Source organism: Carcharodon carcharias, chromosome 18, assembly GCF_017639515.1.
Source record: "Carcharodon carcharias isolate sCarCar2 chromosome 18, sCarCar2.pri, whole genome shotgun sequence".
Taxonomy (NCBI): domain Eukaryota; kingdom Metazoa; phylum Chordata; class Chondrichthyes; order Lamniformes; family Lamnidae; genus Carcharodon; species Carcharodon carcharias.
The window spans coordinates 73,579,905-73,596,480 of record NC_054484.1 but is presented as its reverse complement, the minus strand read 5'-3'; the positions used below and the strand labels follow the sequence as shown (position 1 = coordinate 73,596,480).

Here is a 16,576-nt window from a genome sequence, read left to right as displayed (position 1 = left end):
TGTTTCCAGGAGGAAAACCAAGGACTACAGCTTCAAAAACTGCTTCAGCTGTGGACAACAGGACTTATAACCAGCAAACTTTCTAATTATTTGTCTTTTCTTGTTGAATCTTAATTAGGCCAAAAGTTAGCCTCCTTCACTTTGTAGCTCATATTTTTGCATGCTTGTGTGTGTGTATGTGTGTGCACATGTCTGTGTTGCAACAGTTGGAAAGTGTTTTTACCTTTAAAATTTTTTTCTAGTATTTTTACCTGGGTGCATTTTTAGCATAATAAAAGCTGACCCCTTATTTGTTCGAATTCAAGAAAATCTATCTGTTTGAGTTACATATGCATTAGAAGCAGGAGAAGGCCTTTCGGTCCATCAAGCCTGCTCTATCATTCAATAAGATCACGGCTTTTCTGATTGTGGCCTCAATGCCACATTCCGCCTACCCATGATAACCTTTGACTCCCTGTTAGTCAAGAGTCTATCAACCTCTGCCTTAAAATTACTCAATAACCCTGCCTCCATTGGTCTCTTGGGAATAGAGTTCCAAAGATCCATGAACCTCTGAAAGAAAGAAAAAGTGTCTTAAGTGGGAGACCCCTTATTTTTAAATTGTGTCCCCTAGTTCTAGCCTCTCCCACAAGGGGAAACATCCTTTCAGCATCCATCCTGTCAAGTCCTCTCAGGTTCTCATATGTTTCAATAAGATCACCTCTCAGTCTTCTAAACTGCAATGGATACAGGCCCAGCCTGTCCAACCTTTTCTCATACAATAACAGCACCATCCCAGGTATCAGTCGCTTAAACCTTCTCTGGACGGCTTCTAATACATTTATATCATTTATTTCATTCACCCCTCCCGTGGTTGAGGTTTCCAAAAAAAGGCAAAGGCCACTTGGCCTTTGTGCCCTTGCCCATTAATTGTTAGGTTGGACGGACAGTGAAAAATTCAGGATAATTGATAACCAATGGCCTTAATAGACCTTTTAATTGTCGGAGGATGCCCTGCTGGCTTCAGCATGTGCCTGCTGACCGAACTATCGCACGACTACACGTTGACGTTGGCACGCTTGGCTGATGTCAATGTGCGTCCTTTCACGCTCGGTTGGGTCGGGCACGCGCCTGCCCGCCGAGCTAAAAATTCCGCCCTTGGATTGAGGCTTGAACTTATGATCCTTTGATACAGAGGCGAGTCATTGAGTCAAAGTGACATTTGAATGAACAATGTACTGTTTAAAATTAACTTGGAAGCAGAATCCTACTAATTTGTATATGTTATATATTGTGTTTGAGGTAATGTGAACTTTGATTTGAATATTACAGTATACCTTGATGACATCATTAACTTCGGCTCTGATGACAGGTCCAAGTATTCCCAAGTGATTGTATCTTTCTCCGTTTTCATAGGGTTTCGTAAATAATGCATCGGTATATCTCCGAAAAATGACTTTTTTAAACAATGTATTTCTTTGTTCTGCTGAACTTCTAACATCTCTGATAACAAATTTGGAAAATATTATATGTGGAATAGACTCCCATTAAGTTTAATATGTCAGGACACACATGGAAATCATATATAAGCTGTACTGACAATGATGACTGTATATATCTGTATATATCATTGGTAACAATGATCCTTCAAGATATAAAATATATTATGTACATGAAATTTTACGCAATATTTAAGTGATCGTTAATTACAAAATTTAGCTAAATATCGACATATTTCAAGGTTTGATACTTTAAGGTTATCTGGCATTTATACATTTTTCTGCAATGGGCCTTTGAATTAATGGTAACATTCCTGCCCCTAGTGAAGGGCTCAAACCTCACTCCAGACAGCTACAGTGAATGCAGCTAGAATATGATGTCTTAATACAGTGTTGATATCTAGCAGGGCACTTGTGTCTGGAAGTAGGAAGTCTCTCTCCCATAAGGGTTGGATTCAGGCACCAGTCCAGACTGCCCTGGTGAGCAGAGACTGGAGCGCTGGCTTGGAATACTGGATTTACTTCTCGTGGGATATTTGTGGTTGATGGATGTAGGTTGCTCCCTGCCCCTTCACCACCCACTCCAGCATTGTATGGGTAGATGGAACTCTTTTCCTTGGCTGCAGCCCGCATAGGGAAAGCCATTCCAAAGATAAAAAGCATAAGGAATACAGGGGCCAACAACTTCAACTCACTGCTAGTGAGCCTAGTGGTTCAAGATTCTTATGGGTAAGAGATGAATAAAGGCTTGCCGCAGGGCAGAGAATAATGGACAGGAACTTTTAAATACATGTATCAATTTTTATCTATGCTACGTATTGATATTAATAATTTTTGCAATAGATGTAAAAATGCCAATAAAGATTGGTACCATCAATACACTGTCTCTGAGGTGATAGACAAGGCATCAAGACCTATATACCATTATACTTTAATTTTCTGTTTAACATGAAATTTGATTTGCCTGTACTATCTATTATGAGACAGTATAAAAATTCTACGGCTTGGATTTTCCCTGAGTCAGGATGACTTGGGAACCCTTTAAAAATAACAAATTCCCAACCCCATTCCTGGCTGACTGAGTTTTGGGAATGCCTTTAAAGGATGCGGGCTGGTTCCGGTCAAAAGCTTGCACCTGGCACTTTCAACCTGGGTGGCTCTAATGTGGAGTTAGGCATGTGCTACTTATCTGCAATTTTCATGGACTTGGGCCAGATTTTTACAGAGTCGTGGTTCACGGCCCCTCAAGGAAGCTTGACACCATCCAGGACAAAGCAGCCGCTTACTTGGCATCCCATCCACAAAAATTCACTCCCTCCACCTCTGACGCAGAGTGGCAGCAGAGAACCGTAGTCTGCATGAGGGAGCTTTTAAAAGGTGAGTTCAAAAGGTCCTTCCTCATGCCCCTGTGCCAAGTTCTACCCTTCCACCCATTCCGTGTGGCCCAAAAGCCAGCCTCATTTTTAAAAAATTCATTAATGGGATGTGGGCATCGCTGGCTTGGTCAGCATTTATTGCCCATCCCTAATTGCCCTTGAAAAGGTGGTGGTGAGCTGCAGTCCCTGTGGTGTAGGTACACCCACAGTGCTGTTAGGGAGGGAGTTCCGGGATTTTGACCCAGCGACAGTGAAGGAACGGCAATATATTCTCAAATCAGGATGGTGAGTGGCTTGGAGGAGAACTTCCTGGTGGTGGTATTCCCATGTATCTGCTGCCCTTATCCTTCTAAATGGTATTTGTCGTAGGTTTGGACGGTGTTGTCTAATGAGCCTTGGTGAGTTCCTGCAGTGCATCTTGTAGATGGTACACACTGCTGCCACTCTGCATCAGAGGTGGAGAGAATGAATGTTTGTGGATGGGATGCCAAGTAAGCGGCTGCTTTGTCCTGGATGGTGTCAAGCTTCCCGAGTGTTGTTGGAGCTGCACTCATCCAGACAAGTGGAGAGTATTCTATCACACTCCTGACTTGTGCCTTGTAGATGGCGGACTGGCTTTTGGGAATCAGGAGGTGAGTTACTCGCCATAGGATTCCTAGCCTCTGCCCTGCTCTTGTAGCCACAGTATTTATATGGCTGGCCCAGTTCAGTTTCTGGTCAATGGTAACACCCACGATATTAATAGTAGAGGATTCAGCGATGGTAATGTTGTTGAATGTCAAGATTTTGCCTTTTTGGGGTGGTCATTGCCTGGCACAGATGTTACTTGCAACTTGTCAGCCCAGATATTGTCCAGATCTTACTGCTTTTGGACATGCACTGCTTCAGTATCTGAGGAGTCGAGAAAGGTGCTGAACATTGTGCAATCATCAACAAACATTCCCACTTCTGACCTTAGATTGTAAGGAAGGCCATTGACAAAACAGCTGAAAATTTTTGGGCCTAGGACATATATATAGAAAACTTAGTGCCAATGAGCAGTGTCTGTGACATCAGTCTGCTTTATTTGATGTGTCTTCAGTTAAGGAAATTGGGAAAATAGTTACATGCTGTTAGTTCAGTTTTAATGTAAAAATCTCAGACCGAGAAATTTCTGGCTCAGGTTGCCGGTAGGGGTTCAGTGGGGAACAATATTCCCTTGAATTTGCACTGCTAAATAATTGGGAATGTGTCACCAGTGAACGAACAGGCTATGCGCACAAGCAATGCTCCCTTTAAGATGCATGCATGCTCAGCTACATGCCAAATTTGAAGGGACCGTGCTGTGCAACAAGCCGGCCACGCACTGCAAACTGAACTTAACAGGAACATTGGTGGGGAAGAGGGGTCAAGAATTCTAGGTGGGACCTGGTTACATTGGAATTCAAATATAAAAGGCCTTAGTGGAAACTCTCATTGGCTAGTTGGGCATGGATCCTACTAAAGCCCTGAAGAGAGTGTAAACCTTTGCAATGGAAAAGTAATCAATCCCACTTGCTGCGTTGAGATCAGGAGACTGGAAGCAGATACTTGTTTTATCTAGTCCTTTCATCCATTGGAGCAGCATAGTGCTCATCCGATATTTTAGCTGGCATCTTGGCTTGACTGAAACACCATGCAGGCATAATGCACTCGTTCCGGCAATGCAAATGACTACACTTCAAAGTATTTAATTAGTGCTTTTGGACATCCGGAGGTTATGAAAGACACAATATTAAATGCAAGTCTCTCTTTCCTTTATGGAAATAGTCTTGCAATTTACAATGAACAGTTAAAGGTTTGATTGCAATGCATTTGTGTGGACAACTCAAACTCATAGGAATTTTGGGCTTCAGAGTTCAATGGAGAACAAACTGTGCTCAACTGTAATACACAGTGCCCCATAAAAGATAATGCAAAGAGAATTTACAAATATATTGATAAATAATCTATCAACAGCAGTGTTAAGTGGTGCATAGGAATGGTGTTTTGTGAGCTTTTGCTTCCAGTTTAATTTAATTAATTTTCTTTTCTTCCTAAGAGAGAGAGAGAGAAAGTCATGCAAACAGTTGGTTTTTAGATTGGAGGAAGATTTATAGTGGGGCTCCCCAGGGTCAGAATGTGGACAACTGTTTTTCTTGATCTATATTAATGACCTAGACTTGGACACATAGAGCGCAATGTCAAAATTGTGGATGACACAAAACTTTGAAGTCCAGGGCTGTAACTTCCGAACTTCCCAGCGACAGATTTGTGGGGGGGGGTTACCAAAGTTGCTCTGGGAAATTCCTCTTGGAACTTCACAGGTAAGGGTTTGCATGGCAATTGCCCAGAAGTGCTAACTTCCTCTGGGCAATTGCCCTCTGTTGAGAACTATCCAAAAATGTGATTTAAATCACAAACTTTGGATAATTTCAACAGAGTTATACCAATAGCCACCCAGAAAGAGTTAGAAGAATTAAAACCTCTTCTAACTTCTGGATAACTATGGTAAAGGCGTAGGCCAAACCCCCCCCACGGGACTCCCCACACAATCCTGACCTGCCCCTCACAGGACCCTTGCACACCCTGATCCTCCCCCAGGGGAATCCCCCCACACCCCTGTCCCCAGACCAACCAACACTTGAAGGTATTCCCTACCCCACCCCCAATGCCCCCATGGGATTGCATCCCCCCCTCCCCCAACCTGCACTGGCCTCCTCACTCTCTCCGTGGGTCCGATTCTCAACTACCCCACCCCCCCCAACCTGAACCCTGCCCTGCCCCACCTGACCTCCAACACCCCATTCAGCACACCTGACCTCCATGCCCCCAAGTTCTAACCCCATCCCCTGCAAGGTCCGACCCCAACCCCACGCCTCCTGATCTCCTTCCCTAACCCCATCCCACCACCCCATCCCCCCATTCCAACCTCTGACCCCCTCTCCTCTCCTACCCAACCTCTGACTTACCACGACTCCATCCTGACTTCTGACTCCCCCCACCCCGACCTCCGCCAGCCCCCACCCCGTCCCAGCCTCTAACACCCAACCTCCGATCCCCCCCGCCATTCCCCAAATCCTATCCACTTACCTTAGACACTTACTTTCTCTTTGGTCTGTTAATTTTAATGGGACCTTTAACTTGACTGGTTTACAGCAGCTACTGCCGTAAAAAAGGGCTCATGTCTTCCTTCAATTAGACAGAGCTGGACTTTGATGCTGGGCCTCAGGGACAAACTGTGCTGCCTGAATCTAGCCTGGCCTGAGTCGGAAGGTCGAGTGAGATAGGCATGGAAGAAAATCCCCGAAGGTAATTGGGCACAGAGTGACAATCGATGCTGATTGCCACTCCAAGGAAGTTATGACCCATTGTGTGAGGAGGATAATGAGAGACTTTAAGAGGACATAAACAGGCTGGCAGAATGGGCGGACATGTGCCAAATGAAATTTAATGCAGAGAAATGTGTAGTGATACATTTTGGTAGGAAGAATGAGGAAAGGCAATACAAAATAAAGTGTGCAATTCTAAAGGGGATGCAGGAACAGAGGGAGCTGGGGATATTTGTATACAAATCATTGAATTTAGCGGAGCAGGTTGAGAAAATGTCTAAAAAGGGATATGGGATGCTGGGCTTTATGAATAGAGACAGAGAACAAAACCAAGCAAGTTATGATGAATCATATAAAAATAAACATTGATTAAGCCTCAGCTGAAGCTTTATGATGCAGAAAAGAATTATGTGAATGGTTCCATAAATGAGAAACATCAGTTACTGGATAGATTGGAGAAGCTGGAGTTGTTCTTCTTGAAGAGAAGTTTGAGAGGAAACTTGATAGAGGTGTTCCAAATCATGAGGAGAGTCAACAGGGCAGATTGGGAGAAATTGTTCATGGTGGCACAGGGGTCAAGAACCAGAGGACAGTGATTTAAGTGAATGACAAAAGAACCAACTTTTATATCCGGTGAGTGGTTAGGATCTAGAATACACTGCCTGAAAGTGTGATAGAGGCAGATTCAATTGTGGCTTTTAAAAGGGAGTTGGATAAGCACCTGAAGAGAAAAAAATTGCAGTGCTATGGGGAAAGCATAGAGGATTGGGATTAGATCAATAGCTCTTGCAGAGAGTTGGCAGGGGCACAACAAGCTGTGCTGTAACTATTCTATGATTCTATGATAAAATACTTTAAATAAAAATCCAAAATGGCAAAAAATTCTATACTTACATGGTGTTTCTGGAATAATCCCAAAATATTTCTTCTGCAGCAATAAAGTAGTACCTCACATTCCCATTGTGGCTCCGTAAATAATGCTCGACAATCATTTCTGGATCCCGGGATATATCTGAATGAGTTCGTCTGTCATTAGTATAAGGGTTCATAGAATCAAACTTTGTCTCCCCTTCATCCAGTTTTCTACTAGCTTCAGGAAGGTCTACATCCACATTTGCGATATATTCATCATATTCAAGTGTAACACCATTGTTACGTTTTGGAATTCCAACTATAATAGAGTTTGAGCTGTCATCTTGATAAATTACAGAATGTTTAGACTTAGATTGAAATCTTCTTGATGATGTATGATTTTTGCCTAAAGGAATATGCATTCTCTGTTTAATACCACGTCTGAATCCTCTTGGAGACATTTGTTCCTGCAATAATTTTCTGTGTTTCAGCATAGCTTCAACTGCTGCTCGCCTTCCAACACTTTCTACAGTTTTGAATTGTTTTGTAGAATTGTTTTGTGTTGTGAGCTTTATGTATCTTCTCAAATGTTTTAGCTTTGAAACACTAACACCCTTTTCCTCCACTTTGTATGACAAATAGCGTTCTTCAGGTTTTAGAGGCGCTCCCTGAAATCGAACCATATGGTTACCTGATGAATGCTTTAAGTAAATAAATACCTTTTCAGAATTTTCTCTGCTCTCCATTCCTGATCCTTTGGAGGTATTTGTGAAGTTTTCCATAACCTCACCAGACAACTGATTGAACGAATTACCCTGCTCATTATCAGCTGTCACTTTATTTTTGCTGTTATTATTTGTATTGGGGTTAGTTTGATTTTGTTCATAACCGACTGAAAAATTAGTTGCTTGTGAAGAGGCTGCTGTGCTCTCTCTTGACAAAGTAGCTGGATGTTTTGTTTTTCTGTCTGAACCATTTAATACTGTGACTGTTTCACTAAAGGTATTGGTGCTTATCATCTCATCTAGGGCACAGTCTTCACCCAAACAATGCTGGGTGGCATTTGCCTGTTGGGTGAAGTTGGAGCTGTGTTGATGCTCAATTGTCTGATTTTGTGTCAGTAACAATGTTTCATCAATCAATTCTAACTCCACACTAGTTCCTGTTTTGACTGCCCTTCCTTTTTCTTTGTAGGTTTTCTGTCTGTCACCCATTTCACTGCCAGTATGTGTTTCTCCAACTTTGTCACCTTCTATTATAATGAAAGCTTCAGCTTTGCCAGTTTGACTATTTGTTTCTGCACTTTTTTCTTGTGGGACTAAATCAGATTCCTCTTCTCTGTTGCCTTCAGTAATATTGACAAGGCTGATATTCTCTGCAGTTACTTGAAAATTACTTTGGTTTAGTGCTGATACAGGAATCTCAGCTAAATTCCTTTTGTTCTTCCCAATGAGATTAACTATAGTATCAGTGTCATTCCCATTAAATAGGAAGTTGGTATCTTTGGCAGCAGACCTTAGCGCAGAATGTTGACATACACTACTGTCACACTTTGCTTTATAATTTTGTCCAGAAATCTCCATGTTAATATCTCCCTCCATCATATCTGGTGTATTTTGCTTTAAATGAGTATCTGTGGATGTGAAATTCAGCTCATGTGAGTCAGATAACATTTCATTTATTTGTACCACCTCACTGATTACTTCTTTTAATGGCTGTTCAGTTTTACTTTCACTTAATTTCTCAGGTTGTTCAAGTTCATCTTCAGCCGAATCAAACTCCAAGTCATCTGATATTCTTTTGTTCAGTAAACTGATCAGTTTATTTGCATCGATGGATGTTTTATTCTGAGTTCCACTGATATTTGAATGCAACTTGCCGCCTTGCTCCTTGGATATATTAACGTTGAGTTCTCGTGAATCATCAGATTCATCTTCAATAAATTGTAAAATATCTTCTGTCTCTTCTACTTCGTGTGGTATTTGGAATGATCGCAATCCAAGTTCTTTCAGCATTTCAAGCGTCTCGGCATCAATATCTTCCTCAACGGATTCCTCAGTCGCCTCTACCAACACTTTATTTGATTCAGGTTGAATCCTAAAGTAAAATAGTGGGCCTGAAATGGTTTCATCCCCACACTGATAAACTTTAATTCTTATCCTCATCCCATAGGTCACCTGACGGGAACTTAAAGTTCCAAGAAGCCATTCACCTACAAAACAATGCACAAGGAGTAGCAGAAACCAAACTGCCTCATCACAGTAACTACAAACTAATAGCAGTAAAACAATGTACAGTTTCATAGTAAGAGCATTAAAAAGACAAGTACAATGGTCAGGAAGAGAGGGCAATCAAACTGCTTGATTTGAACTGCATCAATGTTTGGGCAGAGGGAATCATTAAAGCAGCACTAAACATGGATGAAAAGTCAACCAGTGTTTTCCACTATTACACCCTTTTTCATTCATCAACATTTTTGATAAAATCATCAAACATATGATTCAAAGTAACTGACTCCTAATATGTCCCCTGTTGGAACCTAGAAGGATTCTGTGGCATTTAAAGTGAGGGCAGTAGTGATGGGTGTAAAGTCTTTTTCACTACAGACCCCACCACTTTTAGAGAGTGTGTTAATAAAATTGAGGTGGACTGCTCTCTAACTCTGCCCTGCATCACTCCTGCAGCTGCTTTTCTACTTCTCTGTTAGTGCTTTTGTTACCTCTGAACTTCAATTCTTCAAAACTCTTGCAGGCTGCAGCTGGCCAAACCCTGTCCTCCACTAAGTCCTACCAGCCCATCACTACTATATTTGCTGATCCACACTGGACCCATGTCCCTCACAAAGTTTAAATCCCTCTTCCTCAACTTTAAATCCATCCATGGCCTTGCACCACTTCACCTTACATCTACTGTTGCATGCTTTGGCCTTCTGACTTTAGCCTTCTTTTCACCCCAATGCTGTTGCAATTAGCTCAGATATTCTCTGTGGAATGCTCTCCCTAAACCTCTCTGTGTCTCTACTTCGTTCACATTCAAGATCCTTCTTAAAACCCACCCTTTTTGGCCAGGCATTCAGTCACTTCTCCAAACTATACCAATAATGCTTATTTGCCCCTCCCCTACCTCCAGTTGTTGAGGCAGCCCATTAAGTTGCACTTCCTGTGTTCAATTAAGACAGGAATGCAAAAGTAGTGATTATTTTGTTTAATTTTTGAAGCATTTTTGTTGTCTTAATTCCTTTTGAGGCTAACAAAAAAAGATATGCTGAGGAGTGGTGCTGTTTTAATGTTAAATATAATGAATTACTCTGTGGTCATAGATTGGTTGTTTGCTTTCCATTTTTTCAATTATAAATGATCTGGTGAAAGACACTCTGTGAGAATGGATGTTTCTTTCTAACATTTTGGAGAATATTGTGTTATTCTGTAAAAAAGGCTGGTGTCTGCGTGTGTATGTGTGTGATTTAATTAAACTGGGCAGAGTTTTGATAGGATTCAGGTTGTCTGGGGGCTTTGGAAACATGAAAAGAATAAAGGTGTTAAGTTTGAGGTACAAGTAAATAGGTTAGATCTAACATCTGTATTTTTAGATAAGTTACGAGATTTTTTGAATAGCAAAGGGGAATCAGAGGTGACAAGAAAATGTTTGCATCTTGCAGGAGTTCACAGGTAAACAAACAGTGGGGATATGATATTTTATTGACCCAAAAGCAAAGACAAGATGGAAACATGAAAAATCTTGTATTTGGAAGGGTGCGATTTTCAAAGGGGTGTGAGAACAATGGAAGTGAGATGAAAGGGGGAAAAATGGTATATTAGAGTTACCGTGGGTAGCTTTTGAGGTGGAGGTGGCTGTATAGCTGTTTATCTAGAAGTGGCTGGAGATAGCTGGAGCACTGGGCTGAAAGAGGATGCAGTTTGAATCACCCATCCAGTCAAGCTAGAAAAGTCTTGGGCTGCAGCAGGCAGTTCTTATTCTGAAGTGGATTCCACTGCAGAGTGGAAGAGGGTAAAGGTCATGTGGTATGCCTTTATTGAAGCTACAGAAGCTTGTCTTGAGTAATATTACTGGATTTTTTTTATAGCTAACATCGATTTGGCACAGTTGCCTGGAAGGTGTTTATTTGTGGATTTGACCAAGTAGAGCTTTGGGGGAATGTTTTGTGAGAATAACCTTAATTCTGTAATCTTATGTGCTGAAGTTTTCTTTTATCTTTGTTCAACAAAACTTATACTTTTAATTTTTTTTTAAATCCAAAAGTGTTACTGGACCTCTTGCTGCTGAGATCAGTACGTCTTCTTTTCATTAGCAGAATACACAAACAAAAAGCCTGAGGCCAAGCGTCTTTCTGGGATTTGGTTTGCCCAGCAATTAACACTGGCTGTGGTCATAACAACTCTGTACAGGATATGGTAGAAATGAACATACTCACCCAAACTGTCCATCTGCATGGTTAGAGTTTCACCCATTAGAGGGAAGAGGTGTATCACATCTTTATTTGTTTTTCTGTGTTTGAAGGTATGTCCATGGAAGTAAACTGCCTGCATGTGATCTTGGGCACCAATGCTCGAAACATGCCAGTATGTGACAACTCCTTCACATAACGGTATAGACTCTTTGCTTTCATACACAAGACCATTTATTGCTGAAAACATCCAGAAAGAATTATTTAAACATTAGAACAGTGCTTCCTAAACTTTTTCCTGGTGTGGTCCCATTTTAATGCCTCAGTCTTTGTAGGATTCCAAAGTGAAAGTTTTGGGAGGCTGGGGTGGGTGCAGTACGAAAGCTGTTGAGGAAGGTGGGGGTGGGGTGGGTTTGAATTGCTGCAAGGGGTGGTGGGGGGGGTGCGGGTGGTGGGGTGAAGGCTTCAGCAGTTGTGGCGGTGAAGCTTGAGTTGCTGAGAGGAGAACGGGGGAGCTCTAGTTCTTTACCAGGGTTGGGGGTGGGCTGAAAATAGGAGTTGAACGATCTAAGGGTTGATGAAAAGGCAGAGTTTCTCCAAAAGCAACAAACACCTAACCTTTTCACAGGCTTTTCTTGCAGCAGGAATCAGGCCTCAGAGAGCAGTCCACTAGGCCATGCTGTCCACTAGAAAAATAATGCAAAAATTTAAAGGGGCCTTGCAGCTGTCAGAAATCAGTCCGAGCTCCGCAGCAACCATTGATGCTTTGGAAGTCACGAGCCCAAAATCATGCCTTGTGACCCCACTGGGGTCGCAACCCACAGTTTGGGAAGTCCTGCAGTCGAATATAGATGCAAATGTTAAAATGTGGTTTTAATTACTGTTTTATGAAAGAAAGCTTGAAGCATAATAGTGTAAAATGCTCAGTCCTTATGGGACTGGGTTGGGTCATGGGTTGCCACAGTATTTTTCTGGATCTTGAATTTGAATCCATTCCACAATAATGGCTGAGGTGTCTTATTCCTCGGAATTCTCTTCGTAACAGCTCTCAGAATTTTTATAGAAATAAGTTGGTCAAATATAAGATCAAAGAAGAAGAAAAGCTGTATTTGTCCATTAAAAGGTGGACTTTGAAGATTGGAATTGTGTCACGTTGATGATGCCTGGATAAAAGTAGCTCTAATGTTCATCTGGCCAATGCTATTTATACTCATGCTTGGAAAAGCTTGATGTTGCCACGGATAATAACTGCCAACAACAAAAAAATATATAATCTGTCACTGACATCTAGACACAATGTGTCAGTGTAAAGGCCTGGTCATTTTTTAGAGAAACACTGAGACCCAAAATATATGTTTTTGTTGCTTCTCCTTTAAGGGGAAGGAAGCATAAATAAGACAAAATGTAGAGAGGTAGCTGTTCATCATAGATGATGATCTTGTCAGGAATTCCTGATGTTTTAAGAAACTCCAAGTGCATCAACTACAGTGAGAGCCCAAAGAGTTGATTGATTTCAAACAGCAGTGAAAGTGATTTCAATTACTCTGAAACTCTTTCGAGTACAAACCTGTTTCCATCTGTTTATACAGATGAAGTTACACTGTTTCATAGTTTGCTATTGTGAGATTTGAACTCTTGATCTTGGGGTTACAAACCCAGTACCATAACCACTTGGCTATTTAGGCCAAGCTCAATTACTCTGAAGGTGCTCTGGAATTGCACAACTCTGGGAAACTATGGCAAGGAAGTGCAATGGGATCAGGTGGATCCACTTACACACCAGCAACCAGAATCAGCTCAATTGCTTGCCCACTGAAGTTGGCTGAGTGCAACTCTTGTGTAATATGAGAGTACTGTACTAGGGTGAAAGGAATTGAAAATGTTAGGTGCTGCCTTTAAGAGTGACTGGTTTTGCTGTACATTTTAACACACTATTGACTTTGTTGATAATTGCTCTACGTTGGTTGTGTATGTTGAATGTCGAGTCTACTAAAACACATGACACTTTATGGATCCGGAAACCAGTTACAGATCTAATCACCTAGGAATTTTAAATAACCTCTTAACTTGAAGAGCAAGGAAACCAGAGCACCTCTACTCACTGTACATGATGTTTGATTCGTAAAATTCAGGGTCTGTGGGGTCGACAAGGGAAGGATCCTGGCATGACTGAATATTCTCATCAATATACCAGCTTTGGTTCTCATCAAATGCTGCAAATATGATGTGTTGCTCTTCATCCACTCTTATCTAAATCAAATAGAATGAAATGCCAGAATATCTTCAGAGATTCTAATATGACAATTTTGGCTGGATTTTCCTCTTGGGCGGCTCAATGATGAAGGAAGGTCAGAGACTTCTGCATTTCAACCTTACCCCACTGTGACTCTGACTTATTTTCCTAGGTGAGAGCGCCTAAAGAGTCTTTTTCTTAGAAACTTTGGTCAAGCTCTGCATGAGATGAGCAACATAAAGAAAGAGGGGCATTAAAAAAAAGGAATGGGTCTCATTACTAAGACCTTACCCACCATCCTCTTCAGTAGCGATGATGCTACTGTCTCAGGGTGTGCTGTCAATAATCCCCTGATGGCAGAAGCAGTTGTAGGAAGGAAATTTGAGTGTCCTGTACCACATGTCCCCCAACCCCCATGCATCTTTTAACACCTCTCTGTCTCCATAATTAAATCTATCTTTTTTGCAGAAGTGCAGTCTGGGCTCATGAAATCTATTTCCATTTGGTTGAAGAAGGAGGGATGGCCAGGTCAGCAGTGGGGGTAAGGACACAGATGTGATGTCAGCCTCCCCTGCTCAAATTTCCTTTATTTTCCCAAATTGGATTCTATAGCAGAGGAAAATCCAACATTTTATCACTTAAGTAGCAGTATTTTCCTAACAAAAGATAAGGCAGCCAAAAATCTGTGGCACATTTAATGCAATTCCACTCCCCCGCCCCCTCCACCCCTGGCCCTGCCACCTCCCAACAAAAGCATTGCAGGAGTGCCATCGCACAGCTACAGATTAGGCCCAGGCTGGAAATGCTAAATCACACTAGCACAAGATAGCTTGTGACTGGGCAACAAGGCTCCCAGATGGTGTTAACTCGTTCCCAGCCTAGTGTCACATTGGTGAACTATATGCCAATTGAAAGACAGAATATTGTCCAATTTCCTTTTTCTGTACATGGCCCTTTAAGAATGTCGAATGGCCATGCATGCGAGCACCAGGATGCCTGTGCGTGGCCTGTGCAACTTTGAAGGAGTATTGATGCTGTCTGCCAAATAGTGAATGTAGGGCTCACCTAAGTGATGTGGGGCTGGGACTTGTTCTGCAGTTTTGAAGGTGTTTGGAATTTTTGAAGATTTTTCAGTCCCCTTATAGAGAGGACAGAATGGGCCCCAATTGAAGTGGGCAACCGCCATTTATGCTGGACAGGGCAGATCTTGCTCTGACCCTACTTTGTCAGTGTCATCTTGAAAATCACAAGTGGGCACATTTGATACTTACACCAGGATTTTGGGCCTTTTTAAAAAAAATTTCTTCAAGCATGCCATAAACCTTTTGTTTTGGACATTATTAAATTGCACAGAAAATAGGAAAATACATCCAATTTTGAAAATAATGGCTCAGAGAATAAGTTAATTGCCTTGTATGACACTGAAGCATACAGATCAGCAAGGTGTCAGCTCAGCATTGGAAAGTGTGTCAGTGTGCACGCACACACAGCAACACAAGCTGAGAACAAGATCGGGTTGGCTGTGGAAGGATCAGCTTTAGCTGTGATATCTTCCACAATTGTATAGCCCGTGGACCTTGTTATAGTTTATATATTGGCTAGGGGGAGCTAATGTACAGGTGCTAACACAGAATTGTCTCCCCGTTTCGGTTACTACCTTCTACCTTCTGGAGTGAAAACTCAGCAAATGTCAATAAAATTAAGACCTTTCAGGGTGCAAGTGTAAAACTTAAGGTAGGTTAATCCTGATCAATATTTATTACTATTACTCATTATTTTTAAATGGAGATAAACTGCACATATCGTGATAACATTTAGTCATTAATGCACTCAACAAGAGTCATAAGATGGCCCTCATTGATAATGCCTTTACTTATATCTCATGCACAACAACCGACTGAACGTGTCTAATACTCTTAGGGCAAAATCTTTCCCTCATTGGGCGGGCACGGCAGGTGAGTCTGGGAGTGGCCGTGAAACCGACCACAGGCACCGTGGTGCTCGCATATACAGCCACTTGACATTTTTAAAGGGCCATGCACAGCAAAAGGAAATTGGACAATATGCTGTCTTTCAATTGGCGTATAGTTCACCAATGTGACACTAGGCTTGGGAACAAGTTAACACCGTCTGGGAGTCTTGTTGCCCAATTAATGGCCAGCCAGCATGATATGTGTGCTGGGAGTCTCAGCGCTGGCAGGGTGGGGATGGGAGGAGCGCATGCACAGGGGAGCATGCACTGACAGCTCCCTGAAGGCACAGAGCTGCCTCAGGGAGCTGATGGATTTTAAATACAAAAATAAACTTTCAACATATGAGATAAACATGTCCCCACATGTGACTCAGTCACATGAATAGGGTCATGTGGAAAAGGATGTTAAAATTTTTCTTCAATAAACGCCGGAAACCTCATCCTGCCTGTGGATGAGGTTTTGTTAAAAATGCAAAGGCCGTCTGGCCTACACGCCTGCCTGTCAACCAAACAGTTGAGCGGACAGCAAAAAATGCTGCTTAATTAATTACCTAGGGGCCTTAATAGGCCTCTTAATTGTCGGCAGGCGCACTGCCAACACTAGCGCATGTCCGCCAACCAAAAGATCGTGAGAGTGCGCGATGATGTCTGGACGCTCGCCTGATGTCATCGCACACCAATTCACCCCTGTTCAGGTCGGGTGTGTGCCCACTCGCGGGACAAAAAATTCTGCCCTTAGAAAATGTTTCTCTGCCATTTTCTAATCTTTATTTGAATGCACATGAAGAGCAATGCTTTGATCCTCAATGATGTAAATGTTTCCTAAATAGTACCCTACAATCCTACTTGAGGCAAACTTCATTAACCTTGCCCATCTTTGAGCAGCTGTTTTACATCGTGCTTCCCTTTTTTTAAACAGCATACAGTGTGT

At 42.0% G+C, this 16,576-nt stretch overlaps 1 protein-coding gene across 1 annotated transcript in view; it reads right to left on the bottom strand.

The window, feature by feature from the left end:
- Nucleotides 1–16,576, bottom strand: part of f5 (coagulation factor V) — a 110,939-nt gene that overhangs the window by 45,247 nt on the left and 49,116 nt on the right. Inside the window, exons 11-14 of the mRNA XM_041210901.1 lie at nt 13,543–13,690; nt 11,468–11,680; nt 7,078–9,247; nt 1,317–1,482 (exon numbers count right to left, since the gene is read on the bottom strand). Coding sequence (XP_041066835.1) covers nt 1,317–1,482; nt 7,078–9,247; nt 11,468–11,680; nt 13,543–13,690 — 2,697 coding nt within the window. The remainder of the gene's footprint in view (nt 1–1,316; nt 1,483–7,077; nt 9,248–11,467; nt 11,681–13,542; nt 13,691–16,576) is intronic.